This window comes from Panicum virgatum, chromosome 5N (assembly GCF_016808335.1).
Source record: "Panicum virgatum strain AP13 chromosome 5N, P.virgatum_v5, whole genome shotgun sequence".
Classification (NCBI taxonomy): domain Eukaryota; kingdom Viridiplantae; phylum Streptophyta; class Magnoliopsida; order Poales; family Poaceae; genus Panicum; species Panicum virgatum.
In genome coordinates this window covers 57193645-57210678 of record NC_053149.1, presented here as the reverse complement: position 1 = coordinate 57210678, position 17034 = coordinate 57193645, and the positions used below count along the sequence as shown (strand labels likewise).

The 17034-nt window shown below is 52.9% G+C and overlaps 2 protein-coding genes across 2 annotated transcripts; one reads left to right on the top strand and one right to left on the bottom strand.

Annotated features, from left to right (window-relative positions):
• The first annotated feature begins 1586 nt into the window (after positions 1-1586).
• On the top strand, positions 1587-12855 carry LOC120672222 (auxin response factor 3-like). The gene is made up of 10 exons (XM_039952545.1): positions 1587-2374; positions 2493-2549; positions 3026-3208; positions 3303-3387; positions 3994-4084; positions 4164-4328; positions 10195-10311; positions 10388-10463; positions 11172-11334; positions 11421-12855. Exons 1-10 carry the CDS (start codon positions 2144-2146, stop codon positions 12296-12298), a joined length of 2046 nt encoding a protein of 681 aa, XP_039808479.1. The 5' UTR covers positions 1587-2143; the 3' UTR covers positions 12299-12855.
• On the bottom strand, positions 12821-14142 carry LOC120674977 (trans-resveratrol di-O-methyltransferase-like). The gene is made up of 2 exons (XM_039956070.1): positions 13366-14142; positions 12821-13266 (listed from the first exon to the last, which is right to left on the bottom strand). The coding sequence occupies exons 1-2, from the start codon at positions 14140-14142 to the stop codon at positions 12964-12966; spliced, it is 1080 nt and encodes a 359-aa protein (XP_039812004.1). The 3' UTR covers positions 12821-12963.
• Positions 14143-17034: the final 2892 nt, after the last annotated feature.

Below are 17034 nucleotides of genomic sequence, written 5' to 3'. Positions count from 1 at the left end.
CGTCCACTGTGTGATGTATTGCCTGAGTTTGTGTGCAAGCTGGGGGAGGAGCTATGCCAGCCTCTGCATGTGAGAAAACTTGTGGAACCTCGTGTCTGTGTGAACCCCCCTTTTCTACCGTGCGTGCTCTCCCTTTTATAAGACCAAAGGGAGCAGTACACTGAGCGGGACCCCGACAGGTGGGCCCGGCGATGTATTATAAACTACACTTTGGCCTTCAATGTCTCAGATCCGGAGATCTTGTCGTCGGCTTCCGTGCGTAGCTTCTGACTAGGGATGGTCTTGAGCTGTCCTATCGGTGTAGGCAGCTACGAACGTAGAGGGTAGGGCGCAGCACCGCGTTACCCTCTCTGTTCACTGTTGCGGCGTACTATTACCGAGTTGTCAGAAGTAGGTCATCATGACTTGCCGCCCATGCGTGTGGACTGACAAAACTGCCCCGTGCCCAGCGACAGCAGAGCACGCCTCAACCACTCGCACTTAATGCGGGTGGATGAGGGAGCTTCCAGCGGAAGGTTTGTGCCCGTGCCTGCACATGCGGGACACGTGGCGCGAGCTTCCAGTAGAAGGCTTGCGTCCGCGCTCGCGTCCGCGCGACACGTGGCGGCTCCGGTCCCTTCCGAGCAGCTAGCTGAGCCGAGAGCTCACGGGGGTCCGGATAGACACGTGGAGGTTCCGGACCTATCTGCGGGGGTCCGGGTCCTCGCCCACAGGTGCTGAGCATTTCCACCTCTGGGACACCTGGTGACACCGGACTCGTCCCCGAGCGGGAAGCGGGTCCGGGACCGTTGGTCTGGTGAGATGGAGCCGGACCCCAGGGGTCCGGCTGCTCAGATCCTTAGAGCGTAGTTACGTATAACTACGCGAGTCTTGTCACAATAGGAGTGGGTACTCCAGTTGCAGGTAGGATAGCGCGGCAGTGAGAAGGCACACTCATTGCTTAATCATGACCGCGTCTGCGTACGTACTTATCGGCCATTGATTGCGACTGGGGCGGTCAGATCCGTCCGTCCGTCCGTCGATTGCTGGCTTCGCATTGAACACATGGCGACCATTTATTACGTGTCCAGCCACGGCATGGAAGCAGCACAGTGCGCCGCTCTGCTCGGCTGTTCCTACCCCCGACCCAGAGCCATATGACCTACAGCTGCAGACCATCTCCTGAGCTACGAGCCTACGACTACAAGCGCTACTCTACTCCCCACCAGCAAAGTGCCGCGGCTGCTCCCGTGAAAGGCAGGATGGGCTCGGCTCGAGCCTATGTTCCGATCAACCGAGCCGAGACGAATTCCAGGTCAAAACCGACGTCCGGAAGCTTGAAATCACACCGTCGCAAGGCCTGAGAGAGATGGATAGGAGGAAATCCGTAGGCGGAGTAATGCGGGAGAGGACGGCACTGTGCGCTCTTTGCCCGAGGCGCTGGCGGGTGGCCTCCTGGCGGGGGAACAGATGCACCTAAAGCAGCAGCCGCGGCCGCTGATGGCTGCTGCGGCGCGCCCGGCGGCCAGTAGGCGCGCAACACAGCAGCGCAGCGCGGTGCCACTCCGCAGCAGAGCAGAGCAGCCAGCAAACGCATCGGCACCCACCCGGCGCCCGAAACACCCCGTCCAATCCATCCCCTCACCCCACCCTAGTGGCTCTCCCTCTCCTCTCACCCGCACACCTTACCTCATCCCCACCTCACCGCACCCTCCTCGGCTTCACTTCACATCACCAGCAGCAGCTCGCGAAACAGCAGCGTCATAAAGGCATGGGCGTCGCAGGCTAGCCACAGTGACGCAGCGGCAGCCGGCAGCGGCCCAGGAAGCAACAGCGACCGGCATCGATCGCGGCAGCCGAGGCGGGGGGAGAAGGGAGGACTGAGGAGGGAGCGCGCGGTCGCCGCAGGGAGCAGAGCGGCATGGGGGGCCTGACTGACTGGGAAGGAGATGGCTGGAGCGCGACGGCCCCGGAGGCATTAATGGGGTGCTCATCCTCCTGACCTCCTCGTCCTCCCCCTCCTCTCCTCCTCCCCGCCGGGTCGCGGTCGGCTCCGCCTTTTAACCGCCTTGCCCTGGAGGGGGCCGAGCGGCGGACCGCACGGGCGCACGACCGCGGGGGGACCGGAGCAGGACCCGGAACCCTAGTGGCGGCCGCGCGCGCCATGGGCATCGATCTCAACATGGTGGACGGCGAGGGCGAGGAGCGGCGCCCCCCGCCGGCGGTGTGCCTGGACCTGTGGCACGCGTGCGCGGGGCCCGTGGTCGCGCTGCCGCGGCGGGGCAGCCTCGTCGTGTACCTGCCGCAGGGCCACCTCGCTGCGGCCGGCGGCGGGGACGTCGCGGCGGACCTGCCGCCGCACGTGGTGTGCCGCGTCGCGGACATCGAGCTATGCGTGAGTGCGAGCACAACTGTGCCATGTCTGCGAGGTGTTTTAAGCCTTTTAGAGGTGCCGGCGGCTGTTTTTGGCTCCATTGTTTTTTATGACGAGGCTAGCATGGCTGTGTGTGCAGGCGGATGCGGCGACGGACGAGGTGTACGCACGGCTGGCGCTGGTGGCGGAGGGTGAGGTAAACATCTGCTCGAAATTACCCGATTGGATTCGTGTGCTCACGGGGATCCGCGGGGATCACGTTCCCCATGCTCCTTGGATAGGATTTTTGGGGTGTCAAATGTGTCAGAGCCTGTTTCATTTTCAGTTCTCGGTGTGGTGGAGCATTCGTAATGTGTGCGTGTGCCATTTTTGGCTTTGGCTGCTCAGGTTGATTTGGGAAGAGGCGCGATCGATGGAATAGGCATTTTTAGTTTTTTCTATGTTGAGGTCTTCATGGTGATATTTCGTTAGAATAGGCATTTTCGTGTAATGTAGTTTCATTTAGCATGCATAGCATACTACTATTGGCTTATTTTCAGTACCTAGTGAATCTTTATTGCCGTCAGCTATGATGAACAAAGATGGAATGTGAGATTGCTGAGGGATATGAAAAGATTACTTTCACGTTTATATAAAAAAATTAAGCATCGACTGCACATTTTGTTCATTCAGGCATTTGGGAGAAATGTGCGTGTTGGTGGAGTTGAAGGGGACGAGGACATGGAGGATTTTGATGCTGAAAGGAAGTCCCGGATGCTGCACATGTTCTGCAAAACGCTCACTGCCTCTGACACAAGCACGCATGGAGGGTTCTCTGTTCCTCGTCGAGCTGCTGAGGACTGTTTCCCACCGCTGGTGATATATCTTTCATTGCGCTATTTGGCTCTTGAAACTGCTCCTTGCCCTGTGCTTCAGTGCTAAATGCTTTTGGTTGCTGTGTTCTTGGTAGGACTATAATCAACTCAGGCCTTCTCAAGAGCTTGTTGCCAAGGATTTGCATGGAGCCAAGTGGAAGTTTCGTCATATTTATAGGGGTCAGATCAGTTTTACACTTTTACTAGACAAGAAATGAACAATGCCCTTGTTACAATGTATGTGTTTACAGTGTTTCATGTGAATTTTTCGTGTCACACTTCTATATGGAACTTGTGAGTGTTGCTTCCATATAATTTTATATTTCATAATCAAATAACTACCAATGCTAAAACCTCTGTTATTGAGCTCTCTCTTTTTATAACATGTGTACTTAGGCTAAATCTTGGATGAATATTTTAACAATTAATATGAAATCTGTAGCAGATGTAGCCCCAACACTTTAAAATTTAAAATTCCTATTTTCAGGATACTGTTTTTTATCAGTTTTGCATTAGCAAAAATCTAACTGATATGAACTCTGTTTCCAATTCTAGTATAAGTAGTGTTTTATAACTTTTATCATGTGTGTGCTTTTATCTTGGAATATTGTGTGCGCTGTGAAGATTACTTGCTTTTCCCGAGCAGTGTTTTGTTTCTTACAAGAATTAGTGTATTTAGAATTGGAATAATGGTGAAGCTGATCTCTGATCTTGGTGTTGCTTGAGTTGTTTTTATGATTATCTGTTTCAAATTCAAGCAAGTGATGAAATTGCTTTGCATTCCAGGTCAGCCTCGTAGGCATCTCTTAACAACTGGATGGAGTTCATTTGTCAATAAAAAGAAACTGGTTTCAGGGGATGCAGTCTTATTTCTCCGGTAAACACATGAACAATGTGGTAGGCATAGGTGCACTGTGTATCTTATTTACCAAAGTGTTTTTTTGTTACCTTTGTAGAGGTGATGATGGTGAACTAAGACTGGGTGTAAGGAGAGCTGTTCAGCTTAAAAATGAGGCCCTTTTTGAAGAATTCAGTAGCGACAGTGCAAAGCGACATACGTTGTCTGCTGTATATGATTCCTTGAAACATAAAAGTGTCTTTCACATTTCTTACAATCCAAGGTTTGTTGATTTAGCATACACTGTTCGTTCTGGTATGCTTTATATCAAGCATGTTATCTTGGCTTGGTACAATATGGCATTGTTGATGACATACTGTAAAAAGCTCAATAGTAAAGTTAAGTAGTGATCATAATTAGAACATAAACTTTGATACATTTTAGCAACTTTCTTCTTTTCTGTATCTTTGCTGGTAACATGTTTCATGCCTTGACAAACATCTCTTGGTATATATCGTAAGTATCAAGGCAGGCCACAGGAGATGATAATTTGCTATCAAAGTTACACCAAAGCAGGAATTTTGTATCCTGCTAACATTTAACAAAAATGTCAGTCGGAATTCCTGTAAAAGAAGACTTGTATGTTTAATATTGGAGGGAATAATGGATGTATTCCTCCAACCCTAGAAGGATGGGTATATATAATACCTATACATGGGCCTCTAGATGGGCATATATACACATGGGCTCAATATACTCCAACACTTCCCCGCAGTCTGAACTACCGGCGCAGCGGTGTTCAAGACTGGACAACAAGAAAGCTAACACCCCCCGCAATCTGAACTACCAACGCAGCGGTGTTCAACACTGGACAAGAAGAGAGTACAAATAGAGTACAAAGGGCCACCGGCTACGTTGAGGCTGGATCAAAACTCCGAGAAGTTCGAGGAGGGCAGCCCCTTGGTGAAGATGTCAGCAAACTGGGAGGTAGTCGGGACATGGAGTACCCGAACATCACCGCTGGCGACTCTGTCGCGCATGAAGTGTAGGTCGATCTCTACGTGCTTCGTCCGCTAATGCTGGACGGGGTTGGTGGAGAGATACACGGCGCTGATGTTGTCGCAGTAGACGAGCGTGCTCTTGGTGAGCGGGCTGTGGAGCTCCGCCAAGAGCTGTCGTAGCCAGGACGCCTCCGCTACGCCGTTAGCGACAGCCCGGTACTCCGCCTCGGCACTGGAGCGGGAGACAACCGGCTGCCGCTTGGACGACCAGGAGACCAGGTTGCCGCCCAGGAAGACGGCGTAGCCGGAAGTGGAGCGACGAGTGTCCGGGCAGCCAGCCCAGACAGCGTCGGTGTAGACCACCAGCTCAGCAGAGGACGAGCGGTGAAGCACCAGGCCGAGGTCCACAGTGCCACGGACGTAGCGGAGGAGACGCTTCAGCGCAGCAAGGTGTGACTCCCGGGGATCATGCATACGGAGACAGACCTGCTGGACAGCGTAGGTGAGGTCCGGCCTGGTGAAGGTGAGGTACTGCAAAGCACCAGCCAGACTCTGGTAGGCAGTAGGATCAGCCACCGGATCACCCAGATCAGCAAACAGCTTCGCCTGAGTGTCGACAGGAGTGGAGCAGGGCTTGCAATCAGTCATCCCAGCCCGCTCTAGGATATCGAGTGCGTACTGCCGCTGGTGCAGGAGAAGACCAGACAGGTGAGGCTCAACAGTGACGCCCAAGAAGTGGCGGAGCAGACCGAGATCCTTCATAGCAAACTCCTGCTGCAGAGAGGATGTGACACTCTGAAGCAACCGCTGACTAGAGGCTGTGAGCACAATGTCATCAACGTAGAGAAGCAGATATGAAGTCTCATCCCACGGCGGTAGACGAAGAGAAACGTGTCAGACTTGGCCTCAGTGAACCCCAATGTCAGCAAGAACGTGGCGAACCGAGAGTACCAAGCCCGAGGAGCTTGCTTCAGTCCATAGAGAGACTTGTTGAGCCGGCAGACCATATTCGGACGACTCGAATCCACAAATCCCGCTGGCTGAGAGCAGTAGACAGTTTCTGACAGAGTGCCGTGAAGAAACGCATTCTTCACGTACAGCTGGTGCACAGACCAAGAGCGCGAGAGCGCAAGCGAGAGGACCGTGCGCACCGTAGCGGGCTTCACGACTGGGCTGAAGGTCTCATAATAGTCCACACCAGGCCGCTGAGTGAACCCCCGGAGAACCCAGCGAGCCTTGTAGCGCTCCAGTGTGCCATCAGCCCGACGCTTATGCGTCCAGATCCACTTGCCAGTCACCATATTGCAACCAGACGGACGCGGTCGAGGTCCCACGTCTGGTTGGCAAGAAGAGCCGCGTACTCCTCTTCCATCGCGCGACGCCAGTAAGGATCCACCAAGGCGTCGCGGACAGAGGAGGGTACCGGAGAGAGTCGCAGTCTGAGACGCCATCCGCCGAGTCACCATGGGATGGATAAGCCGAGGATCCCGATGGATGACTGGCGGGTGGTACACCTCCGGCTCAGCTCGAGAGGGAGCCGGAGGAGGCGGAGGCGGCGGCGGCGACGGCTCCGGTGTCAGCGTCGCAGGAGCCTCCGGAGTAGGAGGTGGCGCCGGTATCGGCGCCGAACGACGCCGGTACACCTGCACCGGCTCAGCGTACCGCTGCGGTGCCGGGGTCGGCGCCGAGCGACGTCTGTACACCTGCACCGGCTGAGCGTACCGCGCAGGTGCAGGTGAAGGCACCGGGGCCACACGTGGTGCAGCGGGAGACACCGGGTCCGCGCGCGGCACGACCGGAGGTCAGGCGACCGCGCGTGGCGCGACCGCGGGCACCGGGGCCGCGCTCGGCGCAGCAGGGATCACCGGAAACGGTGCCGGCGTGCCGGGAAAACTTGCAGGAAAAGGACAGACATGTAACGGTGTCTGAACCACCGGGTCAGTCGGAAACAGAGACTCCAGCTCGGAGTCAGGAGAAGGTGTAGAGGAGGTAGAGTAGGGGAAATCCGACTCGTCAAAGACGACGTGTCGGGAGATCAGAACGCACGACGTGTCGGGAGATCAGAACGCGGCGAGAGGTGAGGTCAAAGCATCGGTACCCCTTATGGTCAGGGGAGTACCTGAGGAACACACAATGAGTCTCACGGGGCGCCAGCTTGTGAGAAGCGGTGGCGGAGGTGTTAGGGTAACACGCACACCCGAAGACCCGAAGGTGGTCGTAGCGAGGAGGGGTACCGAAGAGAGCGTGGTGTGGAGTGGCAGCAGGAGAAGCAGTGGACGGAAGGCGGTTGAGCAGGTAGGTGGCGGTGTGGAGGCTCTCAGCCCAGAAGCGCGGGGGCAGAGAAGCCTGGATCAGAAGGGTGCGCACAACGTTGTTCGTCGTGCGAATCATCCGCTCAGCCTTGCCGTTCTGAGGAGAGGTATACGGACAAGACATACGCAGCTGAACACCCCGAGACAGGAAGAAGGAACGGGAAGTGGAGTTGTCAAACTCCCGCCCGTTGTCACACTGGACGGCCTTAACGGTGAGGCCGAACTGAGTGGACACCCAGGCAAAGAAGTGGAGGAGGGTGGGGAAGGTCTCAGACTTGGCGCGCAAAGGAAACGTCCAAGAGTCGTGCGAGAAGTCGTCGACCAGGTCACAGTCGACCACCAGATAGTACTTATAACCAGAAAGGGTAAGTACAGGAGAGGTCCACAGGTCACAGTGAACAAGGTCAAATGCATGCGTCGCATGCGAAGAAGAAGAGGAAAAAGGGTGCCGAACATGACGACCGAGCTGGCACGCATGGCAGAGGGGCTCAGCAGGAGTCCTAGTACCAGGAACATCGGTACTACGACTGAGCTGAGCCAGAACGTCGCGGTCAGGGTGACCAAGACGGCAGTGACAGGTGGTGGAAGACGGCGTCGTAGCACAAGCGGCAGACCAAGATGGCCAGGGTGAAGAAGAAGACGAGATTGGTGCAGCGGAAGAAGGAAGGCGAAGGGTGTAAAGGGGCCCCGTGCTGTCACACCGGTGTAGCGGACGCCGGGAGGCCGAATCCTTTACAGTGAGGCCAGAAGAATCAAACTCGATGGAACAAGAATTGTCAGCTGTAAACTGACGAATGGAAAGAAGGTTATGAACCATCTGAGGAGCAACAAGGACATTTGGAAGACAAAATGAGCCAGGAGCAGAACCCACGGCGGTGACAGGAAGGCAAGACCCGTCACCAACCATGATGGAAGAAGGACAAGAGGGGTGTGGGGGTCGGACAGAAGAAAGGATACCGACATGTGGGGTAGTGTGGAAGGAGGCACCCGAGTCGGCGATCCACTCGGTGCAGACCGGCGGCGTCCGCTGAAGGATTGCGCCAGTGCGGCCTGGTTGCACCCCCCAGGTCTGGTCAGCTGCTGGCTGGGTGGAGCGGGCCGTGTCCAGAACGGCGCGAACAGGGGAGCAGCAGCGGCGAGCATGGCCACCGGCTGGGGCCGAGAACGAGGGCCCGCGACGGTCTGGACCGGCGCGGCGTGCGCGACGAGAGGTAGCGGTCCGCGCGGGGTCCCTAGGCGCGACGGCCTGCGTAGCGTGCGCGGCGGCGAGGGAGGCGGCGGCCCGCGCGGCGGGCGCGACGGCCTGAGCCTGCGCGGCGGGCGCGATGGCGGCCTGCACGTATAGGTGGCCAAACGGGCGGCCCGGCCCGGCCCGGCACGGGCCCGTCTAAGCACGGCCCGTTTAGGCACGACCCGCTTAAGCACGAAAATATTATCGGGCCGTGCCGCGCCTGCCCATGGGCTGAAGTCCCGGCCCAGGCACGGCCCGAAATTGATTTAATCGGGCCGGGCCGGGCCGGCCCGTTTGGCCCGGCGGCCCGAAAATGTTTAAATTGGGTTTGATAATGGATAACATAGTATTTAAACGGGCCTATCGTGCTACCCATCGGGCCGCCCTTTTTCGGGCCGTGCTTGGACGCGTCCATGGGCCGGGATTGAGGCCCAGGCACGGCCCGGCTATCGTGCCCGTGCTGGCCCGAGCCCAATAATATTCGGGCCCGTGCCGTGCTCGGGTCGGGCTAATATGGGCCGGGCTTCGGGCCCCCATGGGTATCGGGCCAAATGGCCATCTATACCTGCACGGCGTACCCCCTGGAGCAGTGCCCGCGGCCTGGGGGTAGGAGATCGGCGGCCGCGGCGAGAGCGGCGTCGGCCTGCTGTCCGCGGAGGGCGGCGGCCGCGGCGAGAGCGGCGTCGGCCTGCTGCTCGCGGAGGGCGGCGGCGGAGAGTGGCGCATCCGCGGGCGACATCCCGAGCCCGGTCCATGCGGCATTAGGCGCGGCGTCGGCGGCGGGCTGCTTGCCCGCGGTGACAGCGGCGCGGTGGGCCGCAGCGTCGGCTACGGGATCCTGTAGCAGTGGCAGCGCGGCCTGCAGGGCAGCCGGATCGGCGCCTGCGGCCTGCAGCAGTTGTGCCGCGGCCCGCAGGACGGCCGGATCGACGGCGGCGTGGGCAGCGGCGGTCGGCGCGCAGGCAGCTGGCGGCCCAGGCAGCTGCAGCCCAGGCGGCAGGGCTGGACCGTCCGCGTCCGGCAGGGCCGGACCGTCCGCGTCCCCTGCGCCAGCTCCCGCGGGTGGGACCCCTGCTGCACCATCAGCAGCGGCGGCAGCGGGGGCAGGGAGGGGCGCCAGGGCCGCGTTGGCGTATTGCGCGCGCGGCGCGCCCGCGGCAGGTCTCGCGGCAGCGGCTAGCGCGGCGGCGGCCGGGCAGCGCCAGGCCGGCAGGGGCCAGGCGGCGGCGGTAGCAGAGGAGGGAGGGCGGCCGGCAGCGGATCCAGCAGAGGAGGCGGATCCGGCCGCTGCAGCAGAGGAGGGGAGGAGAGGGAAGGAGAGAGGAGGGGGCGCCGGCGGCCGGCCAAGGCTGCCGCCGGCGGCGGCGGCTGTGAGAGAGGAGAGAGAGAGGCTAACCCTAGGCTAATGATACCATATTGGAGGGAATAATGGATGTATTCCTCCAACCCTAGAAGGGTGGGTATATATAATACCTATTCATGGGCCTCTAGATGGGCCTACACATGGGCTCAATATACTCCAACATTTAATACCAACCAAGTAAAGAGAGACTTCTGTGTTGGTTGAGAATAAACAGATTTCCATTTAAAATTCTTTGTCCGCAGAGCTGCTGCTTCAGAATATATAATTCCTTACCGGAAGTTCCTTAAGAGCCTCAACCATCCAGTCTGTATTGGAGCGAGGATCAACTTCCAATGCCAGAATGAAGATGTTAGTGAAAGGTCTGTTTCTTTTCCAATTAAACTTAATTTTTGTTGTACGCATTACATTCCTGTTTCTTACATTCTATCCTTTTAGGCGATCTGGAATGGTTGTTGGCAATAGTGAAGTAGATCCCATGAAATGGCCTGGCTCAAAGTGGAGAAGCCTGCTGGTACGCATTTCTGCTGATCTTATTGAGCTTTAGATTCTGGATCTCATTATTGCTGGCTGCCTGGTAAGCTTTTATGTAAATATAGTCTCTTTTGGAGACTGGTTGGATTCTGGTAAAGATGGTTTCTACTGCAGTCTTGTTAAGGGAGTAATGAGAGGAGAATGCTAAGCAATAAACAATGATTTCCAAGCAACATCTTAGGTCTCCGACCAATAAAGCAGGGACTTTGGCATAGAATCCCCACTGCAAGAGAAATGCAACAACACGAACGATACTAGCCTTGAGCTGTTGTTAACTCACTATTGTTGACTGGGTGATAGCTATATGCAATGTTTCGTATTTGACCTGGTAGAAATAACCATGCATGCAATTCTGTGGCAAGCTTATAAGGAGAGACTTCAACCACCAGCCTGAATATTACACAGGGACTGAAAACTTTAAAACCACACTATGTGCGCAAGAACTTGGAAACTTTTTGAGGTTTTGATCTTCAGCTACAAGTATTTATCCACAATCAAAGCATAATGGTGAAAATGTCTGCTGTTTAGCAAGAATTGCTGATGTTTGACTTGCTTCCTCCCTTTTAAATAAGAAATAATACATGCTATGCGTGCTGAGGATAATTCAATTATAACCGTCTATTCATAATGAACATCGTTATGCTGATTAAGTAATACTTGATTGCTGATGTGTTGTCTTTTTGTACAGGTAAGATGGGAGGATGGTTCTGAATGCAATGGCCAAGATAGAGTATCTCCATGGGAGATCGATATAGTTGGTGGCTCAGTCTCTGCTGCCCATTCTCTGTCCGCATCTAGTTCTAAAAGAACCAAGTTATGCCCTCCGGGAAATTTGGATGTTCCAACAATGTGTAAGTTCTCATAGCACAAGACTAATGTCTGAACGTATGTACACTATCCTTGAGCTGCTAAATAACTACTGTGTTGGATGTTACAGGGAATGGTTGTACTGACTCCGTGGAAACTGGAAAGTTACCCAGGGTCTTGCAAGGTCAAGAATTGATGGGTTTTAGGACTCATCGTGTTACGTGTGCTCCTCAAACAGCTGAGGTTGCAAAATTTCAATCTTCTGATGCTAATAGGTTCCTTACTAATGCACGAAGCTGCATGTTGAGTGGTCCAACAGGCAGACTTGCAGTACAGAACTCTGGCTTTACCTACCAATCTGTAGGCTTCAGTGAATCTATTGGATTCTCAGAGGTCTTGCAAGGTCAAGAAATTTCTCAGGCAGTTCCTATGTTCCAAGGAATGATGTCTGAGGCATGTTCACTGAAGGGCGGATATGGGCTGCGTGGTTATGTGCATACCCCAGCTGCTGTTAATGGATTATCAGCCACAGCTCAAGAATGTTCTCTCACACTATGTACTCCACCTGCAGCACAAGTGCCCCCTCATCCCAATCATATGTTTAACCAAACTGTGTCGTCCCAGCTTGGATTGGGAAACAAGTCTGTTGGCGAAGTTGCAAATGGCAGTCAGCCTCGCCCATTTGATATGTCGTGGGAAGCTCAGACCAGGCCACAGCATGAAATACCTGCTCAAATTAGCTTGGATCAATTTGAGGCTAGGAGAGCTTCAGCACCTGGAGATGCTGCTAAAATTGGGTCTGGTGGAAGGGAGGTGCGCAAAACTAGCTGCAGGCTTTTTGGTTTCTCATTGACTGAGAAGATCTTGCCAGCTGATGATGATGGCGTGAAGGAAGTGAGTTATGAGGCTGAGTGCCAGAATCCACGGATGCTGGACTTGTTCGGGTACAACCGCTCCACCCCAAGTGCTGCTCTTCCAGCTCTCTGTGCCGCCCCCTTCGGAATGTGATGCTACTTTAGTAATCTTTCCAAGTATTTTCAAGCACTCAGATTAGACGTACTTTCCCAGTACCCCAGTGTGTGCATAAGCTGTCTTTTGACCTCATTCCCTCCATTGGCCTGCTCATGTTAATCAGTCATCTGCACGAGTCAAGGAAGGATGATTGGTGAACCATTCCTCTGCATGGCTCACCTGGCCACCCAAAGTATTATGGTTGTGTATCGTGATATGCACCATTGTAACTTTTGTGGCTATCCTTCAGACCCATTGTGCGATGAAGCTAACGATGTGCCCTAAAAGTACTTCGCTCGCAGATTTGGATTCATGGGAAGGTCTGTCAGCTTTGATGTACCGGTTATGTGTCTTTAACTGAGCTCCTGTATGACTTTTGTAGCTCAGTCATGAGCCGTGTTTGCACTGGTGCCTAGGTCGTGTGATTGTATCAGTATGTAAGACTATTGCTTCGTTTCAAGATATGTTGCTTATGGACCTTTATTCTGGTGCGTTGTGTGTGGATGCCCTGTCTATTCATAACAATGATAACATGAATAATCATTTTCCTGGTAGCTTACTGGGAGACCAGTCGTGTAGAACTGTCAATGAATGTTTGAGAATGGCTATTTTGACTGAAGAATGAAACAGAGAGCAGATTAGCTTGCGTGTTCTAGAGGAAATCAAGGGTAGACCTCGATCACCGACCGAATTCCGAGGAAGGCGACGATCTTGTAGGCACTGAAGCCCGCGTCCTCGAAGATCTTGCGCCACTCGAGCTCGTCCCGCTCGGGGCTCCCGACCACCCCCATCATCATCACGTCCCACAGTAGCTGCGTCTCGGTAGCCTTCTCGTCTGCCGGGCTCGATCCCACCACCAGGTCCATCACGATCACCCTGCCGCCGGCCTCCCTCGAAGGGATCGCCTCCCTGCACCGCCGCAGTAAGAGCACGCACTTCTCGTCGTCCCATCCATGCAGGACCCACTGCACAAGGAGTCAGCAACCACGACGTCGTTGTTCAGTTTCACATGGCAAAGGAGAGGAGAGTGATGAGCTGGTAGCGAAGCGAAGTGGGCGCCGGACCTTTAGGAGGACGGCGTCGGCCTTGGGGACGTTCTCGAACATGTCCCCGGCGACGAACTCCACGCCGCCGCGTTCGCCTTGCGGGACGCTGGCGACGACGTGCGGCAGTTCAAGGACGCTGCACCTGACGTGCGGTAACGCGGCGGCGATGGCCCTGGCGGCGCCGCCGGACCCGCCGCCGACGTCCACCAGCGAGGTGAGGCCCCGGAACACGTCGCGGTGATCGCGCACGAGCACGTCCATCACGAACCGGCCGTCGCACGCCATGGCGTCGTTGAACGCCGCGCCGAACTCCCGGTCGCCCTTCGCCACCGCCCAGAGGTCGCGCCCGTGCGCGGCCTCGAACGGGACGCGCGCCGCGGCGGTGCGGGCGTCCGCGCCGCGGAACCAGGACGCCAGGGACATGGACGGCGACACGACGATGGGGTGCAGCATGGCGAGAGCGAACGGCGATAGGCCCTGCCCACCCACGCCTGGCGCGGACACGAGGAGGCGCGAGAGCGGGGTGAGCCCGTAGCTGGCTGCCGCGTCGTCGAAGACGAAGAACCCGGTGTGCGTGAGCAGCCGCATGAGGCGGCGCAGGTACGGCGCCCTTGAGGGCGGCAGGGAGAGCGCCGCGGCAAGCTCTGTGAGCGTTGCGGCGCTGCCGAGGCGGTGCACGGCGTCGGGGATGCCGAGCTCGACGGCGCACCGGAGGGACATGGATCTGATGTACGCGAAGACGTGGTTCCACAGCTCGGCCTGCGCATGCATGAGCTGATCGCCGGTGGCGTCCATGGCTCGTTGGCTAGCTTGGGGCACTCAGCGAGAAGTGACTAGCGTTTGGGCTTGAGGTCAAACAAAACGGCGTTCGTGTTTGTCGCAGTGTTTCTACGCCTTTGAAGATCCAAGATCGGTTCCTAGGTTCTTGTCGCCCCGCGCAGACGTTCCATGGAAAATTGGAAATGGTGGTTGTCGTCTTCATCTTGCAAGTGTGTTTTTATACGCAAGTCAACAACTAATGCCGTATTACGCGCTAGTAAATCAGTAGCCAATGTAATCACCTCATAGTTTATTGCTAGAGGTAGACTAGTTTTTTTAGAAAAAGGATCAGGAATCCGGCCTCTACATCCATGGATGTACACAACCAATTATTACAAAGTTTACAAAGAAAGAAGAGCACAACTAGTCTCCAATTTAGACAAAGAACTACTGCAAACGATAGTTTTGCTTCCACCCTCCTTTTACTAGCTCCATAGCAATAATCTCTATGTTTCTGCTCATCTCGAAGAGTGCGCTCTTAGCGTGCTCGTAACGCTACAGCTGCGCCCAAAACTGTAGCCAGTACGCTCCCCCGAAGATAACCTGCAAAGTCAGAACCGTAGCGGTAGACTAGTTGCTTGCAAGATGCAAATTGCAGAACCATTGTTGAGTAAAAAAAAACCTTTTTTGAAGAAAACAAGTTGAGTCAGAACTCGCATAGTGTTTAAAAATAATGTCTATATCGTCACATAAGCAAGACACTATATTTATGAATTATATCCCTCGATGTATAGTTTTTTCATATGGGTCAATAATTAATACATACTCAATTAGAGCATTCACAACCCTCCAACTCAGCTGGTTTCCATAACATTAAATACGTTGTCATGTAAACAAAAAACTGAGGTGGCAGCAAAGTTAATGAGGAGAAAAAAATAAAATATGAAGAAACCAGGTCTCATGCAAGAAACTATGTCCACACGAAAACCAAGACAAAAGAAGAGAGGATTGGAGAGGAATAGGAGAGAGAAGAGATATTATTGAATAGCAATTTATTTTGAAGAAACTATCCATTGGAGGTATAGTTTCTATGAGTATTGTCTATATGACATGGCAAATATAGAAACTACTAATAGTTTTTTGGGTTGGGACTGGCCTTATTCTCTCATCTATCAACCAATCATATTTGTTGTTTACTTATCATGAGGACACTACTCTCTTCCAATGCAAAATTTGGTAGTGTCTAGTGCATAGGTTCTTGTGTAGAAACTGGATCTTGCATGAAACCCAATTTCTTCCGCTGTGTTCTTTTGGCTGCGGCTGATGGCTGGTGCTGATTTGTTATGAGAGAACAGTATTGTCAACTGGCTGGTAGCTGGTGAATGATGCTGATTTAGTATGAGAGAACAGTACTGCTGGCTGGTTGGCTGACAGAAGCTAAACATTTAATATAGTGCCAAAGAAGCTAAACATTCTAGGTGGTAGTGAAATCAATGACATAAAAATCATCTTAGGTGGAGGGTTGGGGATGGCCTACAGGTAGATGTCTTCTAGTATGCTCCTTCCTTCGTAAATACTCTCATCTTTGTACGAGCTGTTATTGCTGTACAATCAATGACGGACTGCGAGAGAGAAAACGTAGGGAGGGTCAAGCTTGTAAATAGCATACGTTCTACAGTGATTAGTACCAAGTCCGTGAAAGCATTAACGATACACATACAACTGGATTATAATTCATATGAAATACAAGTGACCAAGAGTATCACTGTATCAGACTAGCATATACCAAAATATAATGGATTCGGTCTTCCCCTTTTAAAAAAAATGAACAGGAGACTTCTTCTCACAGACTATTATTGATACCGAATTTAGGGATTATAGTGTGCTCAGCTGACTGACATTAGCCGAGCCATATTAAGAAATTTTTTTACAAATGGGCATGTTGAGGAGGGAGAAATGAAGCACCATGGCCAATGAGCTAGAAATGCTTCGTGCTGCAAGCTTCTCCATGTTTTATTCAAAAGAAAAAAACAAAGCTTCTCCATATCACGAGTCCTCTCCATTGTTGTTTGACGTCAAGCCCTCGTGCACATTACACTTTCCATAGGTCGTGGATAGTGTACTCACCTAACATCAAGACAAGTCTTGACAACCAACCAAACAAATTCATTTCATAAAAAAACCAAACAATTTTAATGTGATTGCAATGTGTATTAAAAAACGTACGTTAGTCCGGATTAATAGTTACTTCATACGATCTATGGGAAGTGTAATTTTAAGATTTAAATTTATGGTTAAGTAGGACTAAAGAGCAGGAATCAAACTGTCGCTCGGTTAGATCAGGTTGATGACCAAAAAATGCGATGAAAGCTGATCGGATTGGAATGTATAATCATTTTACTTGTCGAATGTGAAGCGAACGGATATTACACGATACAGTTACGAATAAGGATTTCTCCTGACATTGGAAATGATGTGGAGTCAGATTAGCAGAAGTAGATAAAAATACTCGGATAAGCAGAAGTAGATAAAAGGAAAAAGTCTACATAATCTCCCCACCTATCGGCAGTCGCTACTTAACCCCCCCACCCCAATCTATAAAACCGGGTATTCCACACCCCAACCCCAAAACCGGACAAATAACCCCAAGCGGTTTTGGACGGTGGTTTTATTTTTTTATTTTTTTATTTACTTCGGATGAATCATAAAAAAATCATAGTAAATTATAGAAAAATTAAATCTAATTTTGTTGGACTCCACATGAGCAGATCTACACAGTGAACATATAATATGGTATACGTTAGTACAAATTTTTTGCTGTAGATTTTGATCTATTCTTTTCTATAATTAATTTGAATAATTCATAAATATAGTTTCTATGGTCCAATTGTGGTGAAATTTTTATAGGGACCTAACTATTATATATTT

Coding starts and splice junctions, on each gene's coding strand:
- LOC120672222 (XM_039952545.1), top strand. CDS start 2,144: ATGGGCATCGATCTCAACATGGTGGACGGCGAGGGCGAGGAGCGGCGC. Junction 2,550..3,025: donor CGCTGGTGGCGGAGGGTGAG/GTAAACATCTGC, acceptor TTGTTCATTCAG/GCATTTGGGAGAAATGTGCG. Junction 4,329..10,194: donor CACATTTCTTACAATCCAAG/GTTTGTTGATTT, acceptor CTTTGTCCGCAG/AGCTGCTGCTTCAGAATATA.
- LOC120674977 (XM_039956070.1), bottom strand. CDS start 14,142: ATGGACGCCACCGGCGATCAGCTCATGCATGCGCAGGCCGAGCTGTGG. Junction 13,267..13,365: donor CCGACGCCGTCCTCCTAAAG/GTCCGGCGCCCA, acceptor CTCCTTGTGCAG/TGGGTCCTGCATGGATGGGA.